Source organism: Sceloporus undulatus, chromosome 7, assembly GCF_019175285.1.
Source record: "Sceloporus undulatus isolate JIND9_A2432 ecotype Alabama chromosome 7, SceUnd_v1.1, whole genome shotgun sequence".
Taxonomy (NCBI): domain Eukaryota; kingdom Metazoa; phylum Chordata; class Lepidosauria; order Squamata; family Phrynosomatidae; genus Sceloporus; species Sceloporus undulatus.
Genome location: NC_056528.1, coordinates 50,060,291 through 50,085,779, shown reverse-complemented (window position 1 = coordinate 50,085,779; position 25,489 = coordinate 50,060,291). Strand labels below are relative to the sequence as shown.

At 42.2% G+C, this 25,489-nt stretch overlaps 1 protein-coding gene across 1 annotated transcript in view; it reads left to right on the top strand.

Annotated features, from left to right (window-relative positions):
* Positions 1-25,489, top strand: part of ABCB7 (ATP binding cassette subfamily B member 7) — a 48,161-nt gene that overhangs the window by 5,567 nt on the left and 17,105 nt on the right. The window contains exons 2-9 of the mRNA XM_042478748.1: positions 583-660; positions 7,777-7,863; positions 11,206-11,325; positions 20,237-20,369; positions 21,361-21,629; positions 22,998-23,086; positions 23,173-23,260; positions 24,239-24,413. Coding sequence (XP_042334682.1) covers positions 583-660; positions 7,777-7,863; positions 11,206-11,325; positions 20,237-20,369; positions 21,361-21,629; positions 22,998-23,086; positions 23,173-23,260; positions 24,239-24,413 — 1,039 coding nt within the window. The remainder of the gene's footprint in view (positions 1-582; positions 661-7,776; positions 7,864-11,205; positions 11,326-20,236; positions 20,370-21,360; positions 21,630-22,997; positions 23,087-23,172; positions 23,261-24,238; positions 24,414-25,489) is intronic.

Genomic DNA, 25,489 nt, shown 5'->3' with positions numbered 1-25,489 from the left:
CTCCATACTATCATACAGCAAAGTCTTCCTGGTGCCTAGTTTCTAGGGATAATTTGGGAAGCGTAAGTATAGGAGGAGTAAACGTAAGAACCACAGAAATCCACTGAGTGTCCTTGGGCAAGTTACACTCCTTTAGCCTCAGAGGAAGCAATGGCAAAAAATCTTGCCAAGAGAACCCTTAGGGTTGCCAGAAGTCGGAAGTATAGCAAGTATAAAGAGAACAGAAACATGTGCAATGGGGCGGGGGGGGGGGGCAAGATTGATCTGAGATTTAATATTCACGGCAACTGAGAAGGCAGCATTAAGTTGCAACAAACTGGGGGCTTATAGAATATGAGGAAACAGAGGTCTTGTGGGAGTGTATGGAGAGAAGAGGAAAGTTCATTGCCATTTAGCATTTTAAATAGTTGAGCATGTTTATTTACATCTGCTCCCCGCTAGTCTTCATCTCTCTCTTTTGTTCCTTTCCCAAAGCAAATGGTCTTTGAGTGTGCCATACGCGTATGCGTGAAACGGTTGAAGAGTTCTTGATCATGGACTTTGTGCTCTTAATAACCACAGCCTCCCTGTTCTTCTTTTCAGATTCCGTCAGTATTCAACCGACTTCCGTGGCAGAGTTCAGGGAGATGCTATTCGCGGCAGCTCTTGGATGCTGCAAAGGTAGGACTGAGCAGTCTTGTCTTCCCCTTTATCATTCTGCCAGGGAAGAAAAATACACCTCTTCCCTGCCCTTAACCGTCTTTGATTAAATGCTATACATGTTGCTTAAACTCTCATTTTCTAACTTGTATGCTGAGCCTGTATGTGTGAGAGAAGAATTCTCTGTGGCAGAACCTATCATCTTATATTTGACATACAAATTAATGATACTATCTATATTTTACTTCATGTTGATGTATTGAGCCATTGTTATGTTACATGAATCCAATGTTAATTGGCAACGTTTTGTAAAATGTTTATTTTCAAATGTTGTGTACCTCGATCAGTTGATGTTGCAAATCAATTTGGCTACAGTGTACTGTGAAAGCTCGGCATATACATAAACTAGGTAACCAGAAACAAGCATATTGGAATCTCTGTATGCTTGTCTTTAGAAGTAAAGTTCACATATCCTGCCACATGCCTTCTTGGCAAGCGTTCCATAAAACCAAGACAGGCCAACTTTAACCTGGTATCAACTACTTTGTGGACCATTTTGCTCCAGCTGCAGTGACAAGAAGCATCTAAGAATGGAAATTAAATCTCCAATATTCTGAAAACAGGCAGTTGATTTATAATAAAAAGGATAGCCATAGTGCTTCAGTGTTATTGGTAAAATTTATACATAAGGTACAAGTATACTTGAGAGCTGGAGTGGTTTGAGCATTGGGCAGTGACTCTGGAGATCAGGGTTTGATTCCCTGCTCAGCCATCAAAACCTGCTGGCTAACCTTAGGCAAGTCACACTCTTTCAATCCCTGAAAACCCCATGATAGGTTCACCTTAGAGTTGCCATATGTTGAAAAAGACTTGAAGGCATACAACAACAAAAGGTACTTCAGTGTCACCCAAACCCCAAAAGAGAGACAAGACAACACAGGAAGAAAGACACGAAAACAGTATATATATGATCCAATTATAACAACTTTTATTGATTTGTCATAAATTAGGCTCTGCCCTAACTTCTGAGTCCCCTTAGGCTGGGCCTTTCTGAGGGAGAGCCCCTCAGAGAGCCCCTTTTGACCTCCACTTGAGTTGCAAGCCAAGTTGCAGCAACTCAAGGGGAAAGCAGTGCAGAGAAGGCAAAAACCTGTTTCTCCTCAGGGCCAATTTGGGTTCAACAGGGGAAAATTCCTTCTCGGCTCCAATTCAGGCAACCAGCTAAGCCTGCACTGCCAGGTCAAAGGGCGGGTGAGCCGTAGTCCCTCCGCAAGACCTGACCAGGATCCAAAGAGATCCCCTTGTCAGGCCTACCTGCCTCAGGTGTATCAGTCCATCTGTTTCTGGGTGGGACCACTTCTTTTAAGAGTAGCTGCTTAGAGCAATACAGGAGTCAGTCCTGTATTCTGAAGTGGTGCAGCCCAAGAACAGATTGCACTGAGTACCTCTTCTCACAAGCCTACTATGACCGAACCAGGATGGTTGGTCTTGTTGTTGTCCTCTCCACCAGCCTTTAGGATGAACCTGCAAGGGAAAAAGAAAAAGAGGTGCATTACCAACATTGCTCAAAGGACTGAACGAGGGAACATGGAAGAACAGCCAGAAGTCTCCGCAAGAGATAGTTTTTTGTGGGTTTTTCGGGCTATGTGGCCATGTTCCAGAAAGGTTTCTTCCTGACGTTTCGCCAGCATTTGAAGATGCCAGCCGCAGATGCTGGCGAAACGTCAGGAAGAAACCTTTCTGGAACATGGACACATAGCCCGAAAAGCCCACAAAAAACTAAGGATGCTGGCCATGAAAGTCAAGACATCTCACATGAACACACATATGCAATCATACAAGAGAATGGCACAATCAAGCAAGACATACGCAGACACAAAGCAGGAAGGACAGTGCCACACAGAGGATGCCACACACAGCCACAAAAGGATGCCCACTCACTGGACTTCATATCCAGAGATCCTCACCTTCTTTCTTCCCAATGTTTGGTGTCTTTTCCAGTGTTTGCGTTGCCTCCTATGACATGATAAGAGGAGAGGAGTCAATATTGCTCCATAGTAGATCCTTCTCTGGTCGCCTCTCAAGAGCCTCACCCTTTGAGAAGCTGAAGCAAACTGAGCTTGGCTCTGGCTCTGCAGGCTTCTAAACACCTGAGGTTGCATTGTGACACGGAAGAGGAGTCCATTGTGAGGGGGCTGAAGGTGAGGGGCTGCTGGCTTTCAGCAATCTAGAATCTTCTGTGGGACTGAAAGCCTTTTGTGGGCAGAGGAGGCCAGAAAGATGTGTTGAGGGGAGACCTGAAAAGATGCTGTTTAACTATTTAATTTATGCCCTGTTTTTATCCCTAGTGGGACTCAAGGCAGCTTGCAATCTAAGTTAAAACATAACAGCTAAAACAATAGGACATACAACAGTGTTGAAAAGCATTAAATCACCAATTGAATTAAAACATTACTTTTAAGTGTGTATAGGTGCTTTAAATCTGCCTGCCAGTTTATGGCAACCCCATTGAATTCACAAGGATTTCTTAGACAAGGAATACTCAGAGGGGCTTTTGCCCGTTCCTTCCCCTGAAATATAACCTATAGCACCTGGTATTCCCTCGCAGTTTTCCATCCAAGTACTAATCAGTGCTGAGCTTGCTCAGCTTCCAGGAACAGACAGGATCTGGTACCTTTACTTAAAAACCAGCTTGAAAAAAACACAGGGAATGCATTTTTTATTATTATTATTATTATTATTATTATTATTATTATTATTATCCTTTATTTATAAAGCGCTGTAAATTTACACAGCGCTGTACATACAGTCTTTTTAATTAGACGGTTCCCTGCCCTCAGGCTTACAATCTAAAAAGACACGACACAAAAGGAGAAGGGAGTGGTGGAGGGGAAGGGGATCAGGTCCAGCAGTTCTTCTCTACCTCCGAGGCCTGGATCAGGAGCGATGGACTGGAGGGAGGGCTTGGCTTCTTAATGGATGGGTAATCTTCCTCCAGGGAGGCCTGTTGGAGCTAGCCTGCCTCTCTAGTAGGATAATACATATAAAATACATAGGAATACAGGAAATGATTCAATAAAACAGGCAACAAAAAACATCAAATAGCAAGTGACAATTATGCAATGCCTGGGAACACTTCTCTGAACAGGATGGTCTTCAACTCCGTTTTGAAGCTGGTTAAAGAAGTACACCTAATCATATATCCCTCTTCCCTGGTCAGCTAAGTCTCAAGCCCTCTTTAAACAAGAAGGTCTTTGCCTGCTGACAAAAGACAACAGAGAAGGGGCAAATCTACACTCCCACAGGAGGGAACTCCAGAGTCTAGGAGCAGGCACCAGAAGAGTCTCTCCTGTGTCCTCAGCAGATGAACCTGAGAGGGTGGTCAGATGGAGAGAAATCCCACCCTTGAAGACTCAGGCAGGCTCACAGAGGGAGATTTGGGCTTTCAGATAGTCTGGACCTCATCCAGATTGGCTGGAATGAAGAGGGAAAGAAGAATAGCCATGTCTCCCAGATGTGTTTGCTCGGTATTAAGCCCTGATTGCAAACCAAGCGAGCGTGTGCAAGCACAGTTGCTGAGAGCCATTTGTTGTTAGCATTGCTTTTTCTTCCTTTTCCTTCCCTTCCCTGACTCCCACGTCTTCTTTGGCATGGCCCAAAGATGAATGCAAACAACCAGTATAGGACAGGAGTTTGCCCCTATAACATGCACTTTCAATGGTACTCTACATCCACTTGGTTTTCTTTCAAGTGAACATGAGGAACATTATGTTTTCCCTCATGTTTCCTAGTCTGTGATGTATCAGGCAGGAGTGGGTTACACATGTAATTCTTACCCATTTAAAAGTAATGGATGAGATGCCTTGAGCACATAGTCCACCTAGGAATTTTGTTTTCTCTACCGGAGCTAAATGTACAGTTCTTCCACTCCACGCACAAATCAGCTCTTACCTCAGTATCCAACTAATTTGCAAAGCAAGCCTTCCTTGTTTCTTAAATGATAATAAACTGCTGGTAACTAAAGTGGCAAAAGCTGGCTGAGTGTGTTTATTTGGAATATATTTTCAGAGTGAGGGATGACAGCTTGCTCTTCAGAGGCAATTCAGCTTGTTCTGCGTTGTAGGAGGTGGATGTGACTGGGACAGAGGAGCAAAAGAGAATCTGTGAAGGAAGCAGATTTCTCTGCAGGTGGTTTGGGCAGAAACAAGGAGACTGTACTTCATATAAGACACGTGGAGGGAAAATATGGTTGTATTTCCCTCCCATTTTTAAGCTTAACATTTTCTGTGTCTGTGGCTATTATTATTTTTATTGCTTTCTGAAGCATATCCTGTCCAATGTCCAAAGATCTTAGGGGAAAGTACCTGTACAATAAATTCAATTGAAACCAAGCTTCTAGGGGAAGAATGAACCCCGGGCCATGTTTAGGGCTTCAAATGTTACCATCAGCACCTTGAACTTGGACTTGAATGCTCCAGAGAGCGTTGAACTTGCCATAAATTTAAATTGATAGCAATACCACTTACAATTCTATACTACTTTATAATGCTAAACACTCTCTAAGCGGTTTACAGTGTGTGGTTTTGCATGATTTTGTCATCTTACTGCAAAGAACATGCATAGAGTATCTGTACAGAATTCAGTACGTATTCAGATTTACAGTCTAAATTAGACTATTGAGCATGAATTGTAGAATCAGGAATGTGTGACAAAGTACCTTAAAATACCTTTCCTACTCCTAAACCCAAGAGTACACCTCAGAGCTGGAAGTTCTGGGTGTATTTGGAGAAATCCAAAGAACACAGTATCTACTTTTAGAGCATCGAGACCCCATTATCCAGGCCCAGGTATGATGGAGGTCAAATATTGATTGTGTTTGCTTGTAACCGTAGGTCAGATTGTGCTTTTTGGAATTCTGGCTCTTGTTTCTGGGACTGCCTGAATAAATAGTTCATTGTTTGCAAGCTGAACATCACAAGTTAGTACTCATGGGTTTTCATTGCCTTATGCATTCTAGCTTGTTTAAACAATAGCTTGTTGTTACATCCGAACTAAGAGTCTTATTTTACCTTTGGCTTATTTTCCCTCGCTGCCTGCCCCAAAAGAAGAGCTCACAAAAGGAGGGGAAATAGAAGGAGAAAAATGAGGGGAAAAACAACAACTGTGGTTTGTTTGGTTGTAAAGGAGACAAGTGGACCAGAAATTGGGGGAAACAACTATGGGTTGTTCAGTAGTGTGTACAAGACAAAAGCCATAAACAGTGACTAACAAGCCATAGCTTAGTATGACATGCAGATGTGGCCATTATGTGGTTTGTGATTTCTGATTGAATATTCAAGGCATGTTTGATTATTTTCCTTTATAAGTGCTTCTTTTGCGATAACCTCCTCACTTCCATTCTTCAAAGCAGAAGCAATGATGTTTCTGCAAAGAATTGCTGTGAATTAATGCTCTCTCTGGTACTTGTAAGCATTTGGTAAGGTCTGCGTAAGTGCTTTACATTGTTGTTATGATGCTTGCCAAATTGCTCTCGGTGTTCTAGCATAATAGAGATGTTAAGCGTTTTGTTTAAAGTCTAGCGCACTTTGGAAAGTGACATTCTAAATGTAGCATTTTCTTTTTACTTGGAAATAGAAGACCTCAGGTTGAAAAATAAAGAAAATGATGCAATATCCATTCATCTGGTTGTGCCGCAGAGGGACACATGTGCACATTTTGCTCCTTCATCATATACGCATAGGGTGAGGGGGGCATAGGCTACACCATTTTTCACTTTAACAGTATTTGGGCCAGTTCAAAGATATAGCCATTTTAATCTGTAGAATCAGTATGTAAACAGTATGTAGAGAGATCTTGTAGCACCTTGGAGACTAACTGAAACAAGGAAGCATGAGCTTTTGTAGACTGAAGTCTTCTTTCTCAGATGCGTTTGGTGCAGTGGAATGCCAGGGATATATAGATATATGTATATATAGGAACTATAGGGATGTATAAGATTTATAGGCATATATAGGTCTATCCCTGGCTTTCCACTCCACCAAATGCATCTGAGGAAGTAGACTTAAGTCTACAAAAGCTCATGCTGCCAACTTCCTTTTTTCAGTTAGTCTCATAGGTGTTACAAGATCTCTTTACATACAGTACAGTCTTTGGGCCAGTTGAAGTTTCTGAGCACTTTTCAGAGGCAGTCCCACGTTGTACGCATTACATTAATCCAAATGTGGTGCAACTGTGAGCACCTCTTGTCTTCTGGTCTTTGGAGAAAAGACAGATTTGTCCTCTTTAGTGGACATTTTTTCTTCACCTGATGGAAAAATATATCTTTGTATTGGAAGACTTTTCTTTTAAAACCCTTTAAAGCTGTGTCTTTAATTGTACCCCTTCGATATTGTTGTAATCAGCGTTGAGTATGGCTTATAATTCTCATGGGTGCTTCAGACAATGCACTCTTACAGGTGTGTGATTATCGCATGCAGCCATCTCCACAGATTTCATGCTGCCTCCTAAAAGGAAGTGTTTTCCATGAGGGAAATATTTAATGGGTACATTCAGATTGAACAATGAGTGAGAGAGTCCTTAAGAATACTGGCTTAGCATGAACAAGGCAAGCATGCCAGCCCCTGCTGTCAGATTGCTCCCTCTGCCAGCAGAGTGGATAAGCAAACTGTGGACTTTCTCTCTGTCAGTGTGGCTTGTCTTCTAGCTTATTGCATTGTTCGAATCACCTCAGAGCCCCGGCTTCAGATATCACAGTAGACAAACCACAAGTTTGTGGTTTGTTTACCTACTCCCATGTGGCACAAGAGTGGCACACTGCCTTCCTCTCATTAAGCCACAACTCTGAAAAATTCTGTCTAATTACATTGTCTAAGCATGGCGTGAAGCAACTCTAATGGGAAGTTCCTGGTTAAACTACCAGTTTGTTCCTTTGAGGTTCTCTGTCGTTCTGGAACTCAGTTTCCATAGACCACCTTGTACTTCATCAGCCCAAGCTTCTTCAGGATGACTGGAATCAAAGCTAAACAAAGTCCTCCTTAAGATACTGGCAGGACTCATTGAAGAGCTGAGCTATAATCTGTTTCATTGTGCCATGTATAATGCTTGAAGTCATTGCTTGTTGTATTCTTGCTTGCACAGACTCTTCAAGTGTGGCCGCAGATAGATAGAAGGACATGCTGGCATGGACACGCCGGTGGAGGACTCTATTCGGATCCAAAGCAAGGGGTAAATACTCTTGGCACATACTTAGTTCTGTAAAGTACCAAATATAAAGCGTTCTGGACAAGTGTTTTGTTCCTTGTCACAAGTGGACATGGAGAGCTTTTTGATGAATCTGACAAGAAATGTTTAGAAAGTGTCTTCATTATGGATTAATGGCTAATTATTAATGCTTCTTCTTCATTACTTGATTATGTAGTACCAGTTCTTATTCTTGGTACATGGTCTCTTTTAAAACATATTTAGAATAATTTTTGTCTTCCTAACCTCACACCTCCAATGTTGCTGATAGTAAGTGAAAATGTATATGTAATAAATGCTGGATCCCCCCCCCCCCCCAAGAATGCTGGTTGTCTCATGCGTTGAATTGTTGGCCAAGACTGCTTGCCTGGCATGCTTCCTTCCCCCACTGAGCTTTCCAAGGGAAGGATGAGACAAGAAAGCGGCTGGTTGGCTCTTCCCCCTGAGTTGGGACATAGCTGGTTGAAAACATCCCAGGTGCAGTTAGCAGAAATACCCAAGGCACCCAACCTGTCTTTCAGAAAAGACTACTGTGGGGCAGGATTCCCAGTCTGATCCTGCATGGCCATGGCTTTCCCAATGCTTTGCTCATTGTTGCCAGATTGCCCAGCTGTGGATGTGGGTAGGAGGGAAAGGAATTGCCATTGAGCTTCTGGAAAGGCATGTATCCTTCTCTGAAGCTTCAAATTTAACTGGAAGGCTGGTCACATCTTATGCTCAAAAAAGGGTGGTACCTCACCTGTCACAGTCAGCAGAATTATTAAGGCCTGCCAAGTGGCAAATCCAACTTTGCCAGCCACAGAACAATACTACCTTTATTACTATTATTATTATTAACCTTTATTTATAAAGCACTGTAAATACACAGAGCTGTACATACAATCTTTTAGTTAGACGGTTGCCTGCCCGCAGGCTTACAATCTAAAAAGACATGACACAAAAGGAGAAGGGAGAGGTGGTGGGGAAGGGGATCAGGTCCAGCAGTTCTTCTCTACCTCCGAGGCCTGGACCAAGGCAAATGGAATGGAGGAAGGGCTTGGGTTCTTAATGGATTGTCAAAAGGAGAAGGGAATGACAGTAGGGAAGGGGGAAAGTTCAGCTCATCTACTCTAAATTATTTAAATTCATTTACAGGTCTTCCTGTATCTAGTCCCTCAGAAATATTGCAGAAAACATAGCTTGAAGTTGGAAAGAAGCATATAACTCATAGAAGTTGATCTGAACAGATCCGTGCAATGTTATTCCATCTGCTTTCATTCTATTGTGTTTGAGATTCATTTCTATTTTTGTATTTTACCGAGTTCATGTGCACCTCTGCTCCAGTCCATATTTTTGCACCTTCTTTACCTTGAGCTTCTCCTTGCCCTCTTTCATTGTCTGTGGCACTCTGTTCACTGCTTTTGTTACTCCTTTTCTGCATTATCCGTGTTGCATTGCAACCAAAGCCAGAATCAATTCCTTGTTTGTGATAGCTGTTTCTTCCTTGCTTTCCCCCCCCCCCCCTAAGCAGCTTTCCTCAATAAATTGCAGGTAGCCAATAGCAGTGCACAATTTGAACGGTGCCATGTAACTTTCATGTTACCTGGGTACCACTTCTCCTGTCTTTCAGATGATTAACACTCAAACATCTCTTCCCTCTGCTTGAAATGTGAGACTGCCTAGGTAAAAGGGAACGATTTCTCTATATGCAGTGTAACTCTTCTCCAGTACTTCAAAGTGAGGGATAAGGAGAAATTTATTTTGTACCCACTTGAGACTTATAAGTTGTCAGCAGAGAATACACACCCTCCGAAGGATATATAAACGGTGCTTCTAATGGGTACTACTCTCAAATACTTTAGATTGTCAAGAACCTGAAGTATATCTTAACATGTTGGTTGCCTCTGGTTGGGGGCTGCAGGGTGAGTTGTGGGGAAGGGTGTTGTAACAGAAATGGAATCCGGATTTATCTGCCTTGCTCCATCTCCATCTACAATTTGTTATTCTGCTTCACATAAATATAATCACAATGAATCTTTTCTCTTTCACAGCCTTGTAGGATTATATCAAAATTAAATTTTCCCTCTTCAAATTGAGGAAGAGAGCGAATTAATACAATAGTGTATAGATACGAAAGGTTTTTTTCTTGCTCAGAAAGCACAGTACAAATGCTGAGCATTATTTTTAAGTACTCCACTTTGAAACTACTTGTTTCCTTTATGCCCTGCCTGTTCCCTCCCCTCCCCAGCCATCAACTGGAAGCCGCAAGAGCAGCCTATCACATTGTACTAAATCTTTTCTGAAATGAAGATACTTGAATTCAAGAGAGGTATGACAGATCAGATATTTTTGATAGCCTCAAGCACCTGACCTTTGAGGGACATGCAACATTGCTTTTTCAGGCTCATTCCACAGACTTGATCATGTTTCTTCTGCCCCATTTCTAGGACTCTATGATTTTGTCTTGGAAATACTGGTGGGCAATGCTGCATCTTCACTGTCTCTGCTGTTTAATGCATAGACAGGCAGACATCTACTAACCCTGGCTTACACAAGCCTACTACACTCCAAAACTACCTTTCAGAACCCACAGACAGTTTCAGATTCTGAAAATGTGGCTTAACATATTCCCATCTTTGTCTGCAAGGTGGTCCAGGTGTGAAAGAAGATACAGTCATGTGGCTCAATTGCTAAGTCCATTTTGTTGGCTGGATAAAGGGTTCTTTGGCCTCCCTGCTCCTGTGGAGGTCATTCACAACTTGATGGTGCAGGGACACATCAAGCAGAGTTGGAAAGCATACACAGTGTTATGAAGTGTGATATTAACTTTGGCAATATGAAGCAATATGTTTCTAGTTTTTATACCTGAATATAAAACTTGGCTATCTTTCGAATTTACCTGACTGTAGAGAAAGGCTCATAAAATGACAGAAGAGTGCTGTGGCTGTTTGATTAGCTGGAGCTTTAAGACAGGGAATTAATAACACACGGCAGGATGGTCTTTCAGTTTATAGTAGAAGTCAAAGTTATGTGCTTGGCTGTTAAACAGCCTCATAATGCATGATTACCCAACTTCAGAGGCTTTCTGTTAAAAAGAAGTGGTGACATTTTACACACAATTAAACCACCTAGAACAATTTTCTTGGTCTTTGGCGTGACATTACTGTGTACCCTTTGAAAGAATCCCAGTCTGTATTGAATATTTTTTTTTCTGAAGAAGGAAATTTTCTTAAACCACTGCTGCTAGTTGGAGGTGACAGGTGTCTCAAACCTGAGATTTTCCGACCATTGCAGCTCTAAAAACATGCTTTGGGTTATCTTCTGTAACACAATGTTTACTCTCTGCAGTTGAAAGAAATAGATGGCAGGAAGATCATCAAAGCGATGCTCTCATACGTGTGGCCCAAAGATAGGCCTGACCTACGTGCCCGAGTTGCCATATCCCTGGGATTTCTAGCAGGTGCAAAGGTAAGAGCTGTTTCACAGAGTTGAAAGGAGGAGCAAAGCTTTTACAGTAAGTGCCAGAAATGAAAAACCAGAGAGGCTGGCTTAAAGTATTGCAGTTGGATTTTGGGCAACTGTTAAAACCTTTCTAAAATCCATTAAGTGCCTCAGTCACTGTATCCTGAAAGATGGCATTTTCTTATATTCCATCTTGCACTTTGTGGTTGACTATGAGAGCCTGTAAGGCTTTTCCATTTAGGTGTCAAATACTTCTGAGGAACACACTGAGACCCTCTGCTCATTCAGTGCTCCCTAACAAATGTCAGCATGAACTTAGATTTTGACAGCAGGGGAGATTTTATCTTGGTAGTATTTGTTAATATCTTATTTAATGTTTCTCAGTGCATTCCACTGTAAGCCTTTAGGACTGGACAGTACAAAAAAGCAAAAAGTATGGGTTCATCTACTTTCAGGTCTTTGGAAGCAGCTTGCTGTCAGTGCATTTTTGTATTTACTTTTGTGGTTGTTCTGAAAGACTCACAAAAACCACGAGTAATACATGAGGAACAAACATTTTTCTATTCTCTCATCATATTTGGGTAGACAGATTTTTTGTATTCTTAATAAAAATTCTAGCCTAACAGAGTCACACACAAACTGCCAGTGATTTTTTATTTTCTTTTAAATACATGACTTAGGCTAGCGCATGGGGCAGAGCACTGGAATGGTTCTGAAGCTATGTTAAATTCCAGCCAAAAGAGACGATTTTACTGGAAGGAAAGTCTGCATTGGTGAGAAATAACCTTCAGTGCTAAGCCAGGTTGAACCAAGCCTTTTCTCAAGCATTCTCTTATCTGCATTCAGCAGATTTGCCTCGTTACAAAAGGAAGGAGGAGGCTGCAAGAAGGAGCCACGGAGATGATAGAAACAGAACACTTGTAAAAGACAACTTTGTCAATTTCATTTTAGCTGAAGAGGAGTGTTGGAATAGACAGCATTTTGTTTATACCTCACCTCTCCATTTTAGAAAATCCATTCCAGACAGCTTACAAAAATAATATACCAGAAACAAACAAAATGTCAAGTTTAGATGAGTACAGCAGATTTTTTTTTAAATCTCCCATCAGAGCATCCCATCATGAGTTCTCAGCAGCGTGGTCAGTGTCTGAAAAGAGTGGGAGTTGTAGTCCCCCCAAATTTAGAGGGTGCCAGAAGAAAGAATTTTACTAAAAAAGCCTTATGGAATTCATAGGGTCACCTTAAGTCAGCCGGGTACTTGAAAGCACACACAGGCAGTGGAAAAGGTTGATGTACAAACTGCTATGTCCCCCAAATCATTTTCCTGTTCCTGACAACATGACAGCCCAGTCCACAGCATACTTAATTCCCAAAGCACTTGGAATTAAGCAGGGATGACACTGGTGGTCTAAATTGGCTTAAGCCCTTCACAGTAGCTTGTTGTGGATCAAGCTGCATATATCCGTAGTAGCTGGATTAAATTCACGAGGCTGATAAGAGCGGCTGTCACCTCCTGTCACGTTTGCCGTCTTTTTTGGCCTTTTGCTCATGGGCTGAGCATCCATTATTTATGAGTCAGGCACATCTTTCACAGTATCTGTGTTGCTCCCGACTGTTAATTTTTTACGTTTGGGAGGGGAAACTGGCTGAAAATGCAAAGCGTGTGCGTCAAATGCCAGGGGAACTTTAAAATGGATGATATTCTTGCCTCTTGAGCACTTCTTATCTACCTAATCAACAAGGGATATGTCAATGCAATATCTAAACTCATTTAGCTGGAGTCAGCCTTGTGAACCCTTAGGGGAGGTTCTTCTAATGAAAAACCGACGCTGGCTTTCTTTTCCTGTAGCCACTACTAGGGCCATGTCTCAGGGAACCAAAACATTCTGCACATCTCCTTCCCTGTCACTAGCCTAGCTATCTTGAGTAGGACTGATCCAGCACCATTCTGCATTACAACTGCTAGATCCAACTCCTGGTAGTGACATCTTTGTAGCTTTTAGGCGCCCACTCCGTCCCTCATTCTAGAAGCTCTGAAGTGAATTTCTCTCTCAGCAGATCATGTTTTCAGGTGGACGTTGCAAAGATATACCTTCTTTTACAAGGCTTTATGGTGTATTTTAGCATGTACAGTCATCCCTCCATATGTGCAACTTTGATATTTGCTGATTTGATTATTCACAGATTTCATTAATATGTTCTCTCTAGGACTGTCTAGGTCTTCCAGTGCAACTCTGTGGTCAACTTTAACTAAAAGTTGCACTGAAAGACCATTTGTAGCTACTCCAGTGCCATTCTATGGTCAGTGTAGGTTGGACGTTGACCACAGAGTTGCACTGGAGGACCTAGAGATTCCTAGAGAGGTGTCCTCTCAGGGAAAAACAGTTTTTTCCATATTCACGGGGGTCTTGTTCCCCTAACCCTAGCGAATATGGAGGGACAACTGTATTTCATTCTTCTAGAGCAGGAGTGAGTGGAGTGTAGTCCATGGGTTGCACATGGCCCCCAGAGCTTCTCAAAAGTCTTTTTTTTTTATTATTGTTTTGCTCCAACATGCCCCTGGGAGGTGTGGAAAGACATTTCCACGATGTGAGGAGTCTCCCCAGAAGATCTCAAAACCCAAACAGCTCATATGTGAAGATGTGATCTGTCAGATTGCCTGAATCCTAAGGCTTATACCAATTATTTATTCTAAAAGTGAATGCTCTTGTCCCTTAAGTGTGAGATCACCTATTCCTGTCTCCCCCTTCCCTCCTGTCAGTGCAATCCTTCATCATGCTTTATGGCAGCCTCAAAACCCACTTGACATGAAGATACGCTTTGCTTTAATCATGTTAAGGTCAGTAGGATCAGTTAGGCTTACCTGTTAGTAACACTGTGTAAGATTAATTGGGCCTCATCCTTTAACCCAAGTTATAGAGACTGGGAACAGTACTGGCCCTCCACTGAGGCATGTCCTATTTGGGTTTTGAGATCTACATCCCAACTGAAGAGAACTGTTAACCTTTTTCTCCTGCTTCCCAGTCTGCTTTTGCAATCACACTAGCATCTTCTGTGTCTATCATTGTAGCATTACTGCAGAGAAGCTATAATTGCACTTGCTTTTAACAGCAATTTAAAGCTTTTGCAAACTCATAGTAACTCTTAAAACATTGAGCTTTTAAAACCTTAGTGAGGCTCCTTAGCCAGCATTCCCACTAATCTGGCATTCTTAACTTTATCTATTCTTTTGCTTACTATTTTTCTTTTAAAAGGGGCAGTGGAAAAAGCCAATGGCTTGTACCCAGGAAGAGCTTGTGTACAAATCTTGCATCTTAGATATTTTCAATTTATGTTTGTTTCACCTTAATGGATGTAAATAAACAAGCATATATGCCAGGGTACAGACGTGTTTTTTCCACAGAGGCCTCACTCTCGTCATAAAGGACAGGCAGATTGCAAGGTGTATGCATCCGGGTACAGTTCAGAGCTCTGGTTTTGACCTATGAAGCCCTACATGGCTCAAGGCCAGACTCTATGAAAGACTATACCTCTTGGCAGGTCTTCCAGGGAGGGTTTTCTTTCGGTCCCACCATCATCATAGGCACCCTTGGTGAGAAGATGGGAGATATTGTGGAATTGCCTCTGTCGTGAGGCTAGGCCATCTCAGCTCTCTTTCTACCAGCAAGTGAAACTCTCTTTTGTGTCCGCAGGCCTTTGACTATTAAGTATTTGCTGCAGAAGATCTTTAATTGGAGAGCCAGCATGGCATAGTGGTTCAAGTGTTAGACTGTGACTCTGGAGACCAGGGTTGGGTTCTCTGCTTAGCCATGAAACCTGCTGGATGACCTTGGGCAAGTCACAACCTCTCAGCCTTGGGAACCTCCTCTGAACAAATCTTGAAGAAAACCCCATTATAGGTTCATCTTAGGGTTGCCATAAGTCGGAAACAACTTAAAGGCACACAGCAACAACAATGTTTTTTTATTATTATTTCTGCATTCTACCTGCCTTTTAAAACTATTTTAAATTAATGTTTATAATATGATTGTTTATTTGATTGGCTTTTAAAAAACTTTTGTATTATCTTCTCCCCCATCATCTCCATCCCCTGTTTCCAGGCAGCCTAGCAAACAGTGTTTTAGCAACTTGGTATTAAAAAATTGCCTCTAAAAGCCTGGACCTCCTCCCGTTTGCAAGGGACTTGTTGGATTGAAAGAAGTACATATGTTTCTCTGCTATGGCGACTGAGAGGCTGCTGTGGAGAGAACATGTGTGTATGTGTGTGTTTAAGTACATCTGTTATGTTGGAACAATCAGACAGTGAAAATCCCTAAACTCTGAGAGCTATATGTAAAGGATTTCTGAAGTGTATCTGTTCTGGAGGAGCACTACATCTGGTTAATACTGTTTCCAGGAAGCCTCAGCAGAATACCTGTGTTCTTTTCTCACTTCAGGGTATAGACTGTTCTTAAAGCAATGCTTGAGAAATAATATTTAATGCTTTAAATGTTCTCATTGAAGAATTGTCATGCAGCTGCTCATGCTGAAACGACAGGCCAGGAGAAGGCTGTGCAAAGAGCCTTTATTTTCGGTCCAGGTCTTCCGGCAATGCTGGTCCTGCCTGGTGCAGTCTGGCAGTGGATGGGCCAGCAAGGCTCCCTGGGTGGTGTGTACGGGGCTGGATTTTTTCCATCTTAACTGTGCTTCAGAGAAACAGAAAACAATACCAACCTTTCTTGGGTAGGTTGAGATGACTATCTCTTTTTCCCTGCTCTGTATTCCACTCAGATTTGCTATTGTGCCTTCTCATCCACTCCAGATCATGGCAATTTTCTCATCGCAGAGATTTCCTGGCAAGGTTTTTTCAGGGGAGCTTCTGCCATGGCCTTCCTTTGAGGTTCAGAGAATGTGGCTTACCCAAGTCCACCCACTGAGTTTCTGTGCCAGATTGTGGGATTTGAACCCTAATTCTGAAGAAGTGGAAAACAGCAGAACTGGAACTTCTTTAATGGTTTGAACAGGGTAAAGAAACTGTTAAAAGCCAACATGGTGTTGTGGTTTGAGTGTTGGATGAGGACTCATGGAGATCAGCTGTAGAAAGTCACTGGGTGCCTTTGGGCAAGTCTCACTCTCTTAGCCTCAGAGGAAGGCAATGATGGCAAATGTATCTGAAGAAATCAAAGTCTCAAAGGTGCTACAAGATCTGTCTACATACTCATCTGAAGAAATCTTGCTCAGAAAACCCTATTTTCTTTTAGTCATTGTGGACTGAATGTTGGACTCCAGGAGACTGGGCTTTCAACCTTCCTCAGCCATGAAAACTCACAGGATGACCCTTGCGCATGCTTAGCCTAAGAGGAAGGCAGTGATGGCAGACCACCTGTGAAGAATAATTCTTGCCAAGAAAACTACACCAACAGGATGTGGTGGTCTGAGTGTTGGATTAGGACTTTGGGAGGCTTGGGTTCAGATCCCCTCTTAGCCATGGAAACCTGCTGGGTTAACCTGGGCAGGTCATGCTCTCACAAGACCTTTAGAGGAAGGCAAGGACAAGTCTCTTCTGAATACATCTGACTAAGAAAATCCTATGATGGGTCACCATAAGTCAGAATTGTCTTGAAGGAACATAACTGGACGGGGAAAAATGATGGGAACACAGTGATGGTTGTGAATAACGTCTATTATAACGCCTCATTCATGCCCTCTGGTAGTGAGAAAGGCCAGTTTTAAACTTCATTTAAACACTTTTTAAGGAAGAACTATGTTGGAGGGAGAAAATTCTCTTGCAAAACTATAGTGCTGCCAATTAATTTAATTGCATGTTGAGATGGGGGCTTGGAGCTGCTTCATCCTCAACTTCAGAAACAGAACTGAAGCTATTCTAAGTGTGGTTTAAATCATGCAGTGCAGCCCGTTTTTGAAAAGCAAAATGGCTGCAGAGGGACTTGCAGAAATCTGCAGCAAATCAGAGCAATCTGCATTACAATAAATTTCATTTATATGGAGTAGGATCTCCTAGGGAAACCTGTTTTATGCCCACTAAATGGTGGTCATTACAATGTAACACAGATGGACTGGCGGTGTGCCTCATTAAAAATAAAAGGAGGGCTGGAAATTGAGTTTCTAAGCAAGTCACACCAAAGGGAGTTAGCCAACTTCTGTTTTTGTTTATCTGAAGAGCATATTTGGAAATTAAGATTTCAGAGCGGTGTATTTCCTTAAAGCCTTAAAATCTATTTAACACGCTCTCAATTCCTTGGAGCTCAGGATCTGAAGTTATTTTTCATCCACAACAACCTGTTTGTTTGTTGTTCTTATTATATATTTTTTTAACTGACAGCGATTTGCAATTGTAGAATCTTAAGTGTATAAAATCTTCAGGGATTTTTGCATTATTCTGATTTAGAGAAATGTCTAAGGGTACAACTTGGAATTCATCTGAAACAGAGGGAGGCATCAGGCAGCTAAATTGGGTGGAAAGTGACAAGGATGTTGAATACAGTATAAGCTTCCTGAGGACAGTGCCGGGGAGAAGTTAACCCTCTCTCCCAAATGACTGAGATCTGCTAATGAAGCCTTACTCCATCTTCCATCCTTTTTCCTAATCTTGAAATGATATCTGGCTCTGGAATTTTACAAAGAGAGATCAAGGTGGGGGCAGATGCACCTGTATCACATTTAGTAGATGTATTTATTTAGTAAATTAAGTATATGGCACTGGCTGCCAATATCTGTACATTTCTGATCTGAAGTCAAGGTGCTTGGGATGACATTTAAAGCTCTAAATGGCTCAGGACCTCAATGTTTGAGGGCGTGCCTCTCCCTGTATGGGTCTGGCTGAGGATTAGGGTCTCTGTGTGCCACCAATGAGGCCAATACACTTAGGACATCGGAGAGGGCCTTCTCAACTGTATGTTGATAGTACAGTTAACTCTTTCAGCCAGCGTCAACCATGGGCCAAATTTCAGCATGGTCATAGAAGCATAGAATCGTAGAGTTGGAAGAGACCCAAGGGCCCTGATCCAGTCCAACCCCCTTCTGCCATGCAGGAAATCCAAATCAAAGCATCCTCGACAGATGGCCATCCAGCCTCTGTTTAAAGACCTCCGAGGAAGGAGACTCTATCACCCTCCGAGGAAGGAGTGCATTCCACTGTCGAACAGCCCTTACTCTCAGGAAGTTCCTCCTAATGTTCAGGTGGAATCTCTTTTCCTGCAGCTTGCATCCATTGTTCCGGGTCCTGTTCTCTGGAGCAGCAGAAAACAAGCTTGCTCCCTCTTCAACATGACATCCCTTCAAATATTTAAACAGGGCGATCATATCACCTCTTAACCTTCTTTTCTCCAGGCTAAACATCCCCAGCTCCCTAAGTCGTTCCTCATAGGGCATGGTTTCCAGACCCTTCACCATTTTTGTCGCCCTCCTTTGGACACGCTCCAGTTTCTCAATGTCCTTTCTGAATTGTGGTGCCCAGAACTGGACACAATATTCTAGGTGGGGCCTGACCAAAGCAGAATACAGTGGCACTATTACTTCTCTTGATCTAGACACTATACTTTTATTGATGCAGCCTAAAATTGCATTGGCCTTTTTAGCTGCCGCATCATACTGTTCCCTCATGTTCAACTTGTGGTCTACTTGGACTCCTAGATCCCTTTCACATGTACTTTCATTCAGCCACGTGTCTCCCATCCTATATCTGTGCATTTTATTTTTCCGCCCTAAGTGCACTACCTTACATTTCTCTGTGTTGAATTTCATTTTGTTAGCTTTGGCCCAGCTTTCTAGTCTATTCAGATCATTTTGAATCTTGATCCTGTCCTCTGGGCTATTAGCTAGTCCTCCTAATTTGGTGTCATCTGTAAATTTGATAAGTATGCTCCCAATTCTGTCATCCAGGTCATTGATAAAGATGTTGAATAACACTGGGCCCAGGACAGAGCCCCACTGGACACCCCACTGGTCACTTCTGTCCAGGATGAAAAGGAGCCATTGTTGAGCACCCTTTGGGTTGGTCCTTCATCTCCAGGCAAACCATGGACGCTGGTAGACAGGAGTATGGTGATACCAATCTCTTTGCATGAATGCAACAACCAGATGACCAGATTGCCAGTTTGGACAGAGATGGCACTTAGGGCATTTTTAACAAACAGCAAGCGTCCGACTGCTTCCCCCAGGAGTCTTTCCAAAATTATGTAGCATCACTGTTCAGAGGTATCATTTTCATTGCAGTGGAATATGTTTTATGCATTTTGCAATGCCTAATGGGATGTTTTGTAGAATGTATTTCTACATCTGTTCAGATAGTTCCAACTTAGATTCCCCTTTAACTGCGAAATCGATGGGAGCATCATCCCATTCCTCCACTGTCACCTCCTCCTTGTCTTCTTGTCTATTTTCTTGGGTACATTTCAGCTGTTTTGCACCTGAGGATCTGAGGAAGGTGCTGTTCATCCCGCTGTGTCTTCTGGATCCCTGTCCATCCTAGCCAATGTCAGTTAGTCGGAAAGGGGCTACTGCCTTCTGTTCTATAAATATTTCCAGCCGAAGTGCTCTGAATGAACAGTCTCCGATGACTGTTCATAATTTAATGGCACTATAAATACATGCTGTGTTGAGCCTTTCTACTTTGTGTCTCCCAGTCTTGCCATCACTTTAATGAGCCTCCAAAATGAACTGAGGCACATTCTCAATGAACTGTTTTGTTGAGGCAAAAACAGATTTTTATGAAGAGCCAGTGGGAAGCTGGTGCTTCAGTTCCGCGAGGGCAGACCTCTTACTGCAGTGCCCATTACCCCGGCAATCTGTAGTATCATCCCGCTAAGTAGCTAATAGCAAAATATTCTAATTGCTGCTAATTCAGGGGAAATATTTATCCTTCATAAATAAGCATTTTAGCACATCTTGCATAATTGCTGTGTTTTGTGCTTTTTAGGCCATGAATATAGTGGTTCCCTTCATGTTTAAATATGCAGTAGACAACCTCAACCAGATGTCTGGAAATGTTCTGAACCTGAGTGATGCACCAAATACAGTCGCAACCATGGCAACAGCTGTTCTGATTGGATGTAAGTGTGATTCTTTAATCTGTTGACAGGTGCTGACTTTCTTTGGGAAGGTTTTGGAACATTAACACCCATGACCTTTCACTGTTTAATGCCTCTAAGCATCTGGGACGCATATTATTTTGTGCCATTTCTCCCCACTTGGTTGTCATCCAGGCTTAGCATTTGCTGTGTGTGTGTGCGCGTTTGGCTCTATTCTACCATCACTTCTGGTCAAAAATAATAATTAAGTAGAATTCTGCTGTAATAATAGTTTGTTCTCAGGGTGTTTGTTTTTAAATCTGCAAGTGAAGCCTGCATTTGAAATATATGTTTGCACTGTCAGTCTGATAACTCACACTGACAGATATATGAAGTGTTAAGGTACTACGGAATTAGTAAAATAACTTTGGCCTGCAGAAACTATGGCCTTAGTGATGTATGCAAACATAATTGCGTATCATCCCTGTTCATGTATTTCCTTGAAGTTTGCGCAAAAGGTATTCTGAGAAGCAGCATGGTGTAGTGGTTTGAAGATTGGACGTGAAGTCTAGAGATCAGGGTTCAAACCCCCCCCACACACACACACACACACACTGGGCCATAGAAACCCACTGGGTGATATTGGGAGATTCACATACTCTCAGCCCCAGATGAAGGCAATGGCAAACCTCTGAACAAACTTTGCCAAGAAAAAACCCACCTTAGGTCACCATAAGTTAAAAACAACTTGAAGGCACACAACAAAACAACAACCTCCTTTCTCAGGGCCTCCTTCTGCAAATCCCCAGAGACTGCTCAGGATCAGTGGGTATAAGCCTAGAAGGAGCTCCATGCCTGATCGGTGGCCAGGGAGACAGCTGTGCCTGGCAGCCCCCAGTCCAGCTGTTGGTGGGCACTGGGGTGAGGGGAGCGGGCTCTTTGGCCTCCCATAAATATGTTCCACCAGCATGATATGGGATCCTGGCCCATGTTTTTGAAACCTAACATTCGTCTTTTTCTTTTTCTTCACCAGATGGCATCTCACGAGCTGGCTCTGCTTTATTTAATGAAGCTAGAAACGCTGTCTTTGGGAAAGTTGCCCAAAGTTCCATCAGAAGAATAGCCAGGAATGTCTTTCTCCACCTGCATAACCTGGACTTGAGTTTTCATCTGAACAGGCAGACTGGTGCCTTATCCAAAGCCATTGACAGAGGGACAAGAGGCATCAGCTTTGTCCTCAGCGCTTTAGTATTCAATCTAGGGCCCACCTTGTTTGAAGTGGCACTTGTCAGTGGGATTTTAGTAAGTACTGCGGAGGGAAAATGGCCTCACTTATACTGGTATTAACAATGCACAGGGGTATGTATGGCTCTGAAAATTAGAGCAGCCATGTAGTTGGCCATTTGAATGTGGCACTGGCAAAACAAATAGACAGGCATGTACATTGTCAGCATTGTAAGCAAAACAGCAGATTAATTATAGGTAGTTTGCCTTGGAGTTTTGTATCTGTTCCAAATCTAAACCAGTTCAGAACAAACGTTTTGTTTTGGCACTTTCAGATCTGTCTGCCAGTGCTAAAAGGTGGCATTTTCTACAGATGAACTCTGCATAGGCCCAGTTCATTTAAAATACAGATCTCCTTGGCACCTTGAGGACATAACACCCTGAACTCTGTATGTATTGCTATGGCTTCCATTTCTCAGCAATGATTTTCAGAATGAAAGCTTGTTAAAAAGAGAAAGAGTGAAGCCTTTGCAAATCACTGCCAGGAAATGACAGCTGTTAGGGTTACTCTGGGCCAGATGTTATTCCTCAATTCTTGATCTACAAAGATGCTCAGCACTGAGGATTTTGCCATGTATTGAAGTGTGCCAACATTTTAAGTATGCATACATAATTCTCTTTTACATTATCCATGCATTTCAACAGCTCCATACATTCTACTATTAAATGTCAGGTAAGCCATTTAGCCCAGCATCCAGAAGTCTCAGAATCTTGTGGACTTCGGAGTCAATCACATCTTTTGGTCCCCCCCCCATTGAAATCAATGGGGCTTACATTGCTTAGCATTGATTGGAGTGTTCTGTAAACAGTAGGATGAATAATGATATACCAAATTATATTCAAAAACGCAGAATATCTGTTAGCTATCTTGTCAGAGGCAAAACACAGGAAAACTGAAGGCTAAGCAAAGGGCCCACAAGGATTAGCCCAAGATTTGCTTCAGCAGCTTTCTTAGATTTGTGGCTGTGTACCTAGCCCTTGTTCACAACGGCTAGTTCCCATGCATTGTTAGTAACGCATGGATGCCAGAATTGTGTGGGCAGCCCAGAACACATCATTGCAAAATCCCTTTCATTGAAGCAGCCAATGACTGGCGTAGAAAATTTCTGCACTGATACACAGATCACAACATGAGGGGCAGTCACAAGTTGTGTGCGCTGGTTGTTCACAAAGGTCTGTGGAGGAGCTCAAATGTGTGTAATATCTTAGAGCTGGGTTGTGTCTGCTGCCTGCATTTCCATAGGTCTTGCAGAAGATTGTTTCATTTGCATATCTTATCTAAATACTTTTGTTTCTATTGATATTGACCAGAATGCTAAACCTGAGAATACCATTACTTCATTGTCCCTTCCTTTCTCCCACTCCCTCTCTCTTTGTATCCTTCAGTATTACAAGTGTGGTGCACCCTTTGCACTAGTAACCTTGGGGACACTAGGCACCTATGCAGCATTCACAATAGGAGTTACACAATGGAGGTAAGGCAGTCCCACTAACTGCTTAGAAATCATTGATTTGTGCGGCCGCAGTGAAAGTAACTGTATGCAAACCCTTTGTCTTACAGAACTAAATTTAGGATAGAAATGAACAAAGCAGATAATGATGCAGGTAATGCTGCAATCGACTCACTGCTGAATTATGAAACTGTGAAGGTGAGCCATTAACATTTTTAACTTTCCATATTGTCATTAACTCTGATAGACTTTATTATCTGTTAATGTCTTCCCTCCTCTCCTTTACTCAAAGGGACTTGTATTTTTCTCCATAATAATGAGTTTCAGAATTAACCCTTGCGTAACGAATTTTTATGTATCTTGGCTCCAAATATTTTCTGCCCACTTAAATATTCTCTTTAAGCAAAATGGTATAAGGAAAATATGGACAAAGAACCTACATTTTCTGTATGAACTTGCTGTTTTGCACTGTGTAAAAAGATACTTCTCTGTATTTGGCCATGCTCCTCGTGAATTCCTATTCAAACGCACTAGCTGAACCAGGTACATTTATTTGGCAGTATTGTGCTAGTCACTCTTGCTCTTAGCCGCTCCACCTCATAGTTTTCTTTTGGGGATAAAATGGGGAAATTGAGACTGGGGAATGTTGAACTGAGGTATAAAGTCAACTGAGTACTGAGTATGTTGTCCTCAGTGTGACTAAACTGAGGCTGTCATACTTTGGGCATATCATGATGTGACTTATTGGAAGAAATGATTGTATAGTTAAACTGAAAGGTAATTTAGTAGATTGAGCCAGACAAGGAAACCACAGCCCTGAACTTGCAAGACCTGAGCAGGGCAGTAGATGACTAAGGCTCTTGAGATCCCTTATCACAGGAACACAATAAGCCAAAGATGAGTTGATGGGAACAACACTAATAACATATTGACCTGAGCATTATGGAGGAAGAAGGTTGGATAGTGATGTGGTGTTACAAGATGGCCATCATGTCTGGAAAGATATGGCAGCTCTGAGTAGCTGTTGGCCATCAAGAGCGGGAAGGAGGTATAAAATAGGAGTGGCAAGTCTGATGTGAGCTTTTAGCCTGTTGGTGTCTTGGGTGATGTTGCTTCATAATTTACCCAGTACTCTTGGAAGGATGCAACTCTTTAGTGTTCTTCTCTTTCTGCTAGTATTTCAATAATGAAAAATATGAAGCCCAAAGGTATGATGGGTTTTTGAAGACATACGAAAATGCTTCGTTGAAGACTACCTCGACTTTAGCTTTGCTAAACTTTGGTCAAAATGCTATATTCAGCGTCGGTTTAACAGCCGCCATGGTGCTGGCCAGCCAAGGAATTATTGCAGGTAACACATACATCTCTTAACCTAGTGGGTTTTTGTAACTGTTGCATGCATGCTTGGATAAAAATAAGTTACCTGTAACCCATTACTTATTTTGCATAACAGTGGTGCAACAAAAATCCACCTAAATTGCTTACAAAATGGCCAACACAGCTACCCCTGCATATTTTCTGAGTGGTCCAGTAAGGTTAGATTCCAAAAGAATCAAAATGTGGAAGAATGACATAATTGGTATTAACAACTAGGCATTACTTTTGAAGGGCATTCTGACAGAGAACTTTGGCAGGGGGATTTATGCTATTTTCTTAACGCACCTAAGATTTACTCTCTCAAAACATGGATTAGAAAAGTAAAGAGCAATGTAAGAAATAACACAGTGCCCTGAATCCTCTTGTCAGTCTCAACTAGAGTAGATGGATTGAATTAGTGAGAGTACCTATATGTTGAGCTGCCATTCGGCATTTGATTCTGTGGGTCTGCGCTAGTTCGGACTCATCAGTCGGAGTCAGGCCTGAGACAGTGACTTTTTCCCCAGCAAGTGCAAATAACAACAGTAGATTGGATTCTGCATTTCAACTGTTTTCAACAGTGCTCTGGTCCCTAATATTTTAGATTAACTGGGGATGTCACCATAAAGGGGGATGTAACCATAAAGAAGGGGAGCCAGTGTGGTGTAGTGGTTTGAACATTGGACTAGGACTTCGGAGACCTGCGTTCGAATCCTGACATGTAAACCCAGTGGGTGACAAGAAAACCCCATGTTAGGGCCGCCTTAGAATCACCATAAGTCAGAAACATCTTGAAGGCACACAAGAACAACAACAACCACCATAAAGAAAGTGAAAAATGGCAGTATCTAAATATATCAAAAGATATTCATGAACCACTTTTGCACAATTCCCATGCCCCTTGCTTGCCACTTATGTCCCTTATTCCTCTTTTCACATGAAGGTTTCTAGTCATCTGGCAGAACAGAAAAGTATGTTTACCAACTAGCTTTTATTTTTAAGATACAAATGCTTATTGAATGTAGAGCTGAACTGGGATAATCACAGCCTGCTTTTTGAATTTGCTGGTAG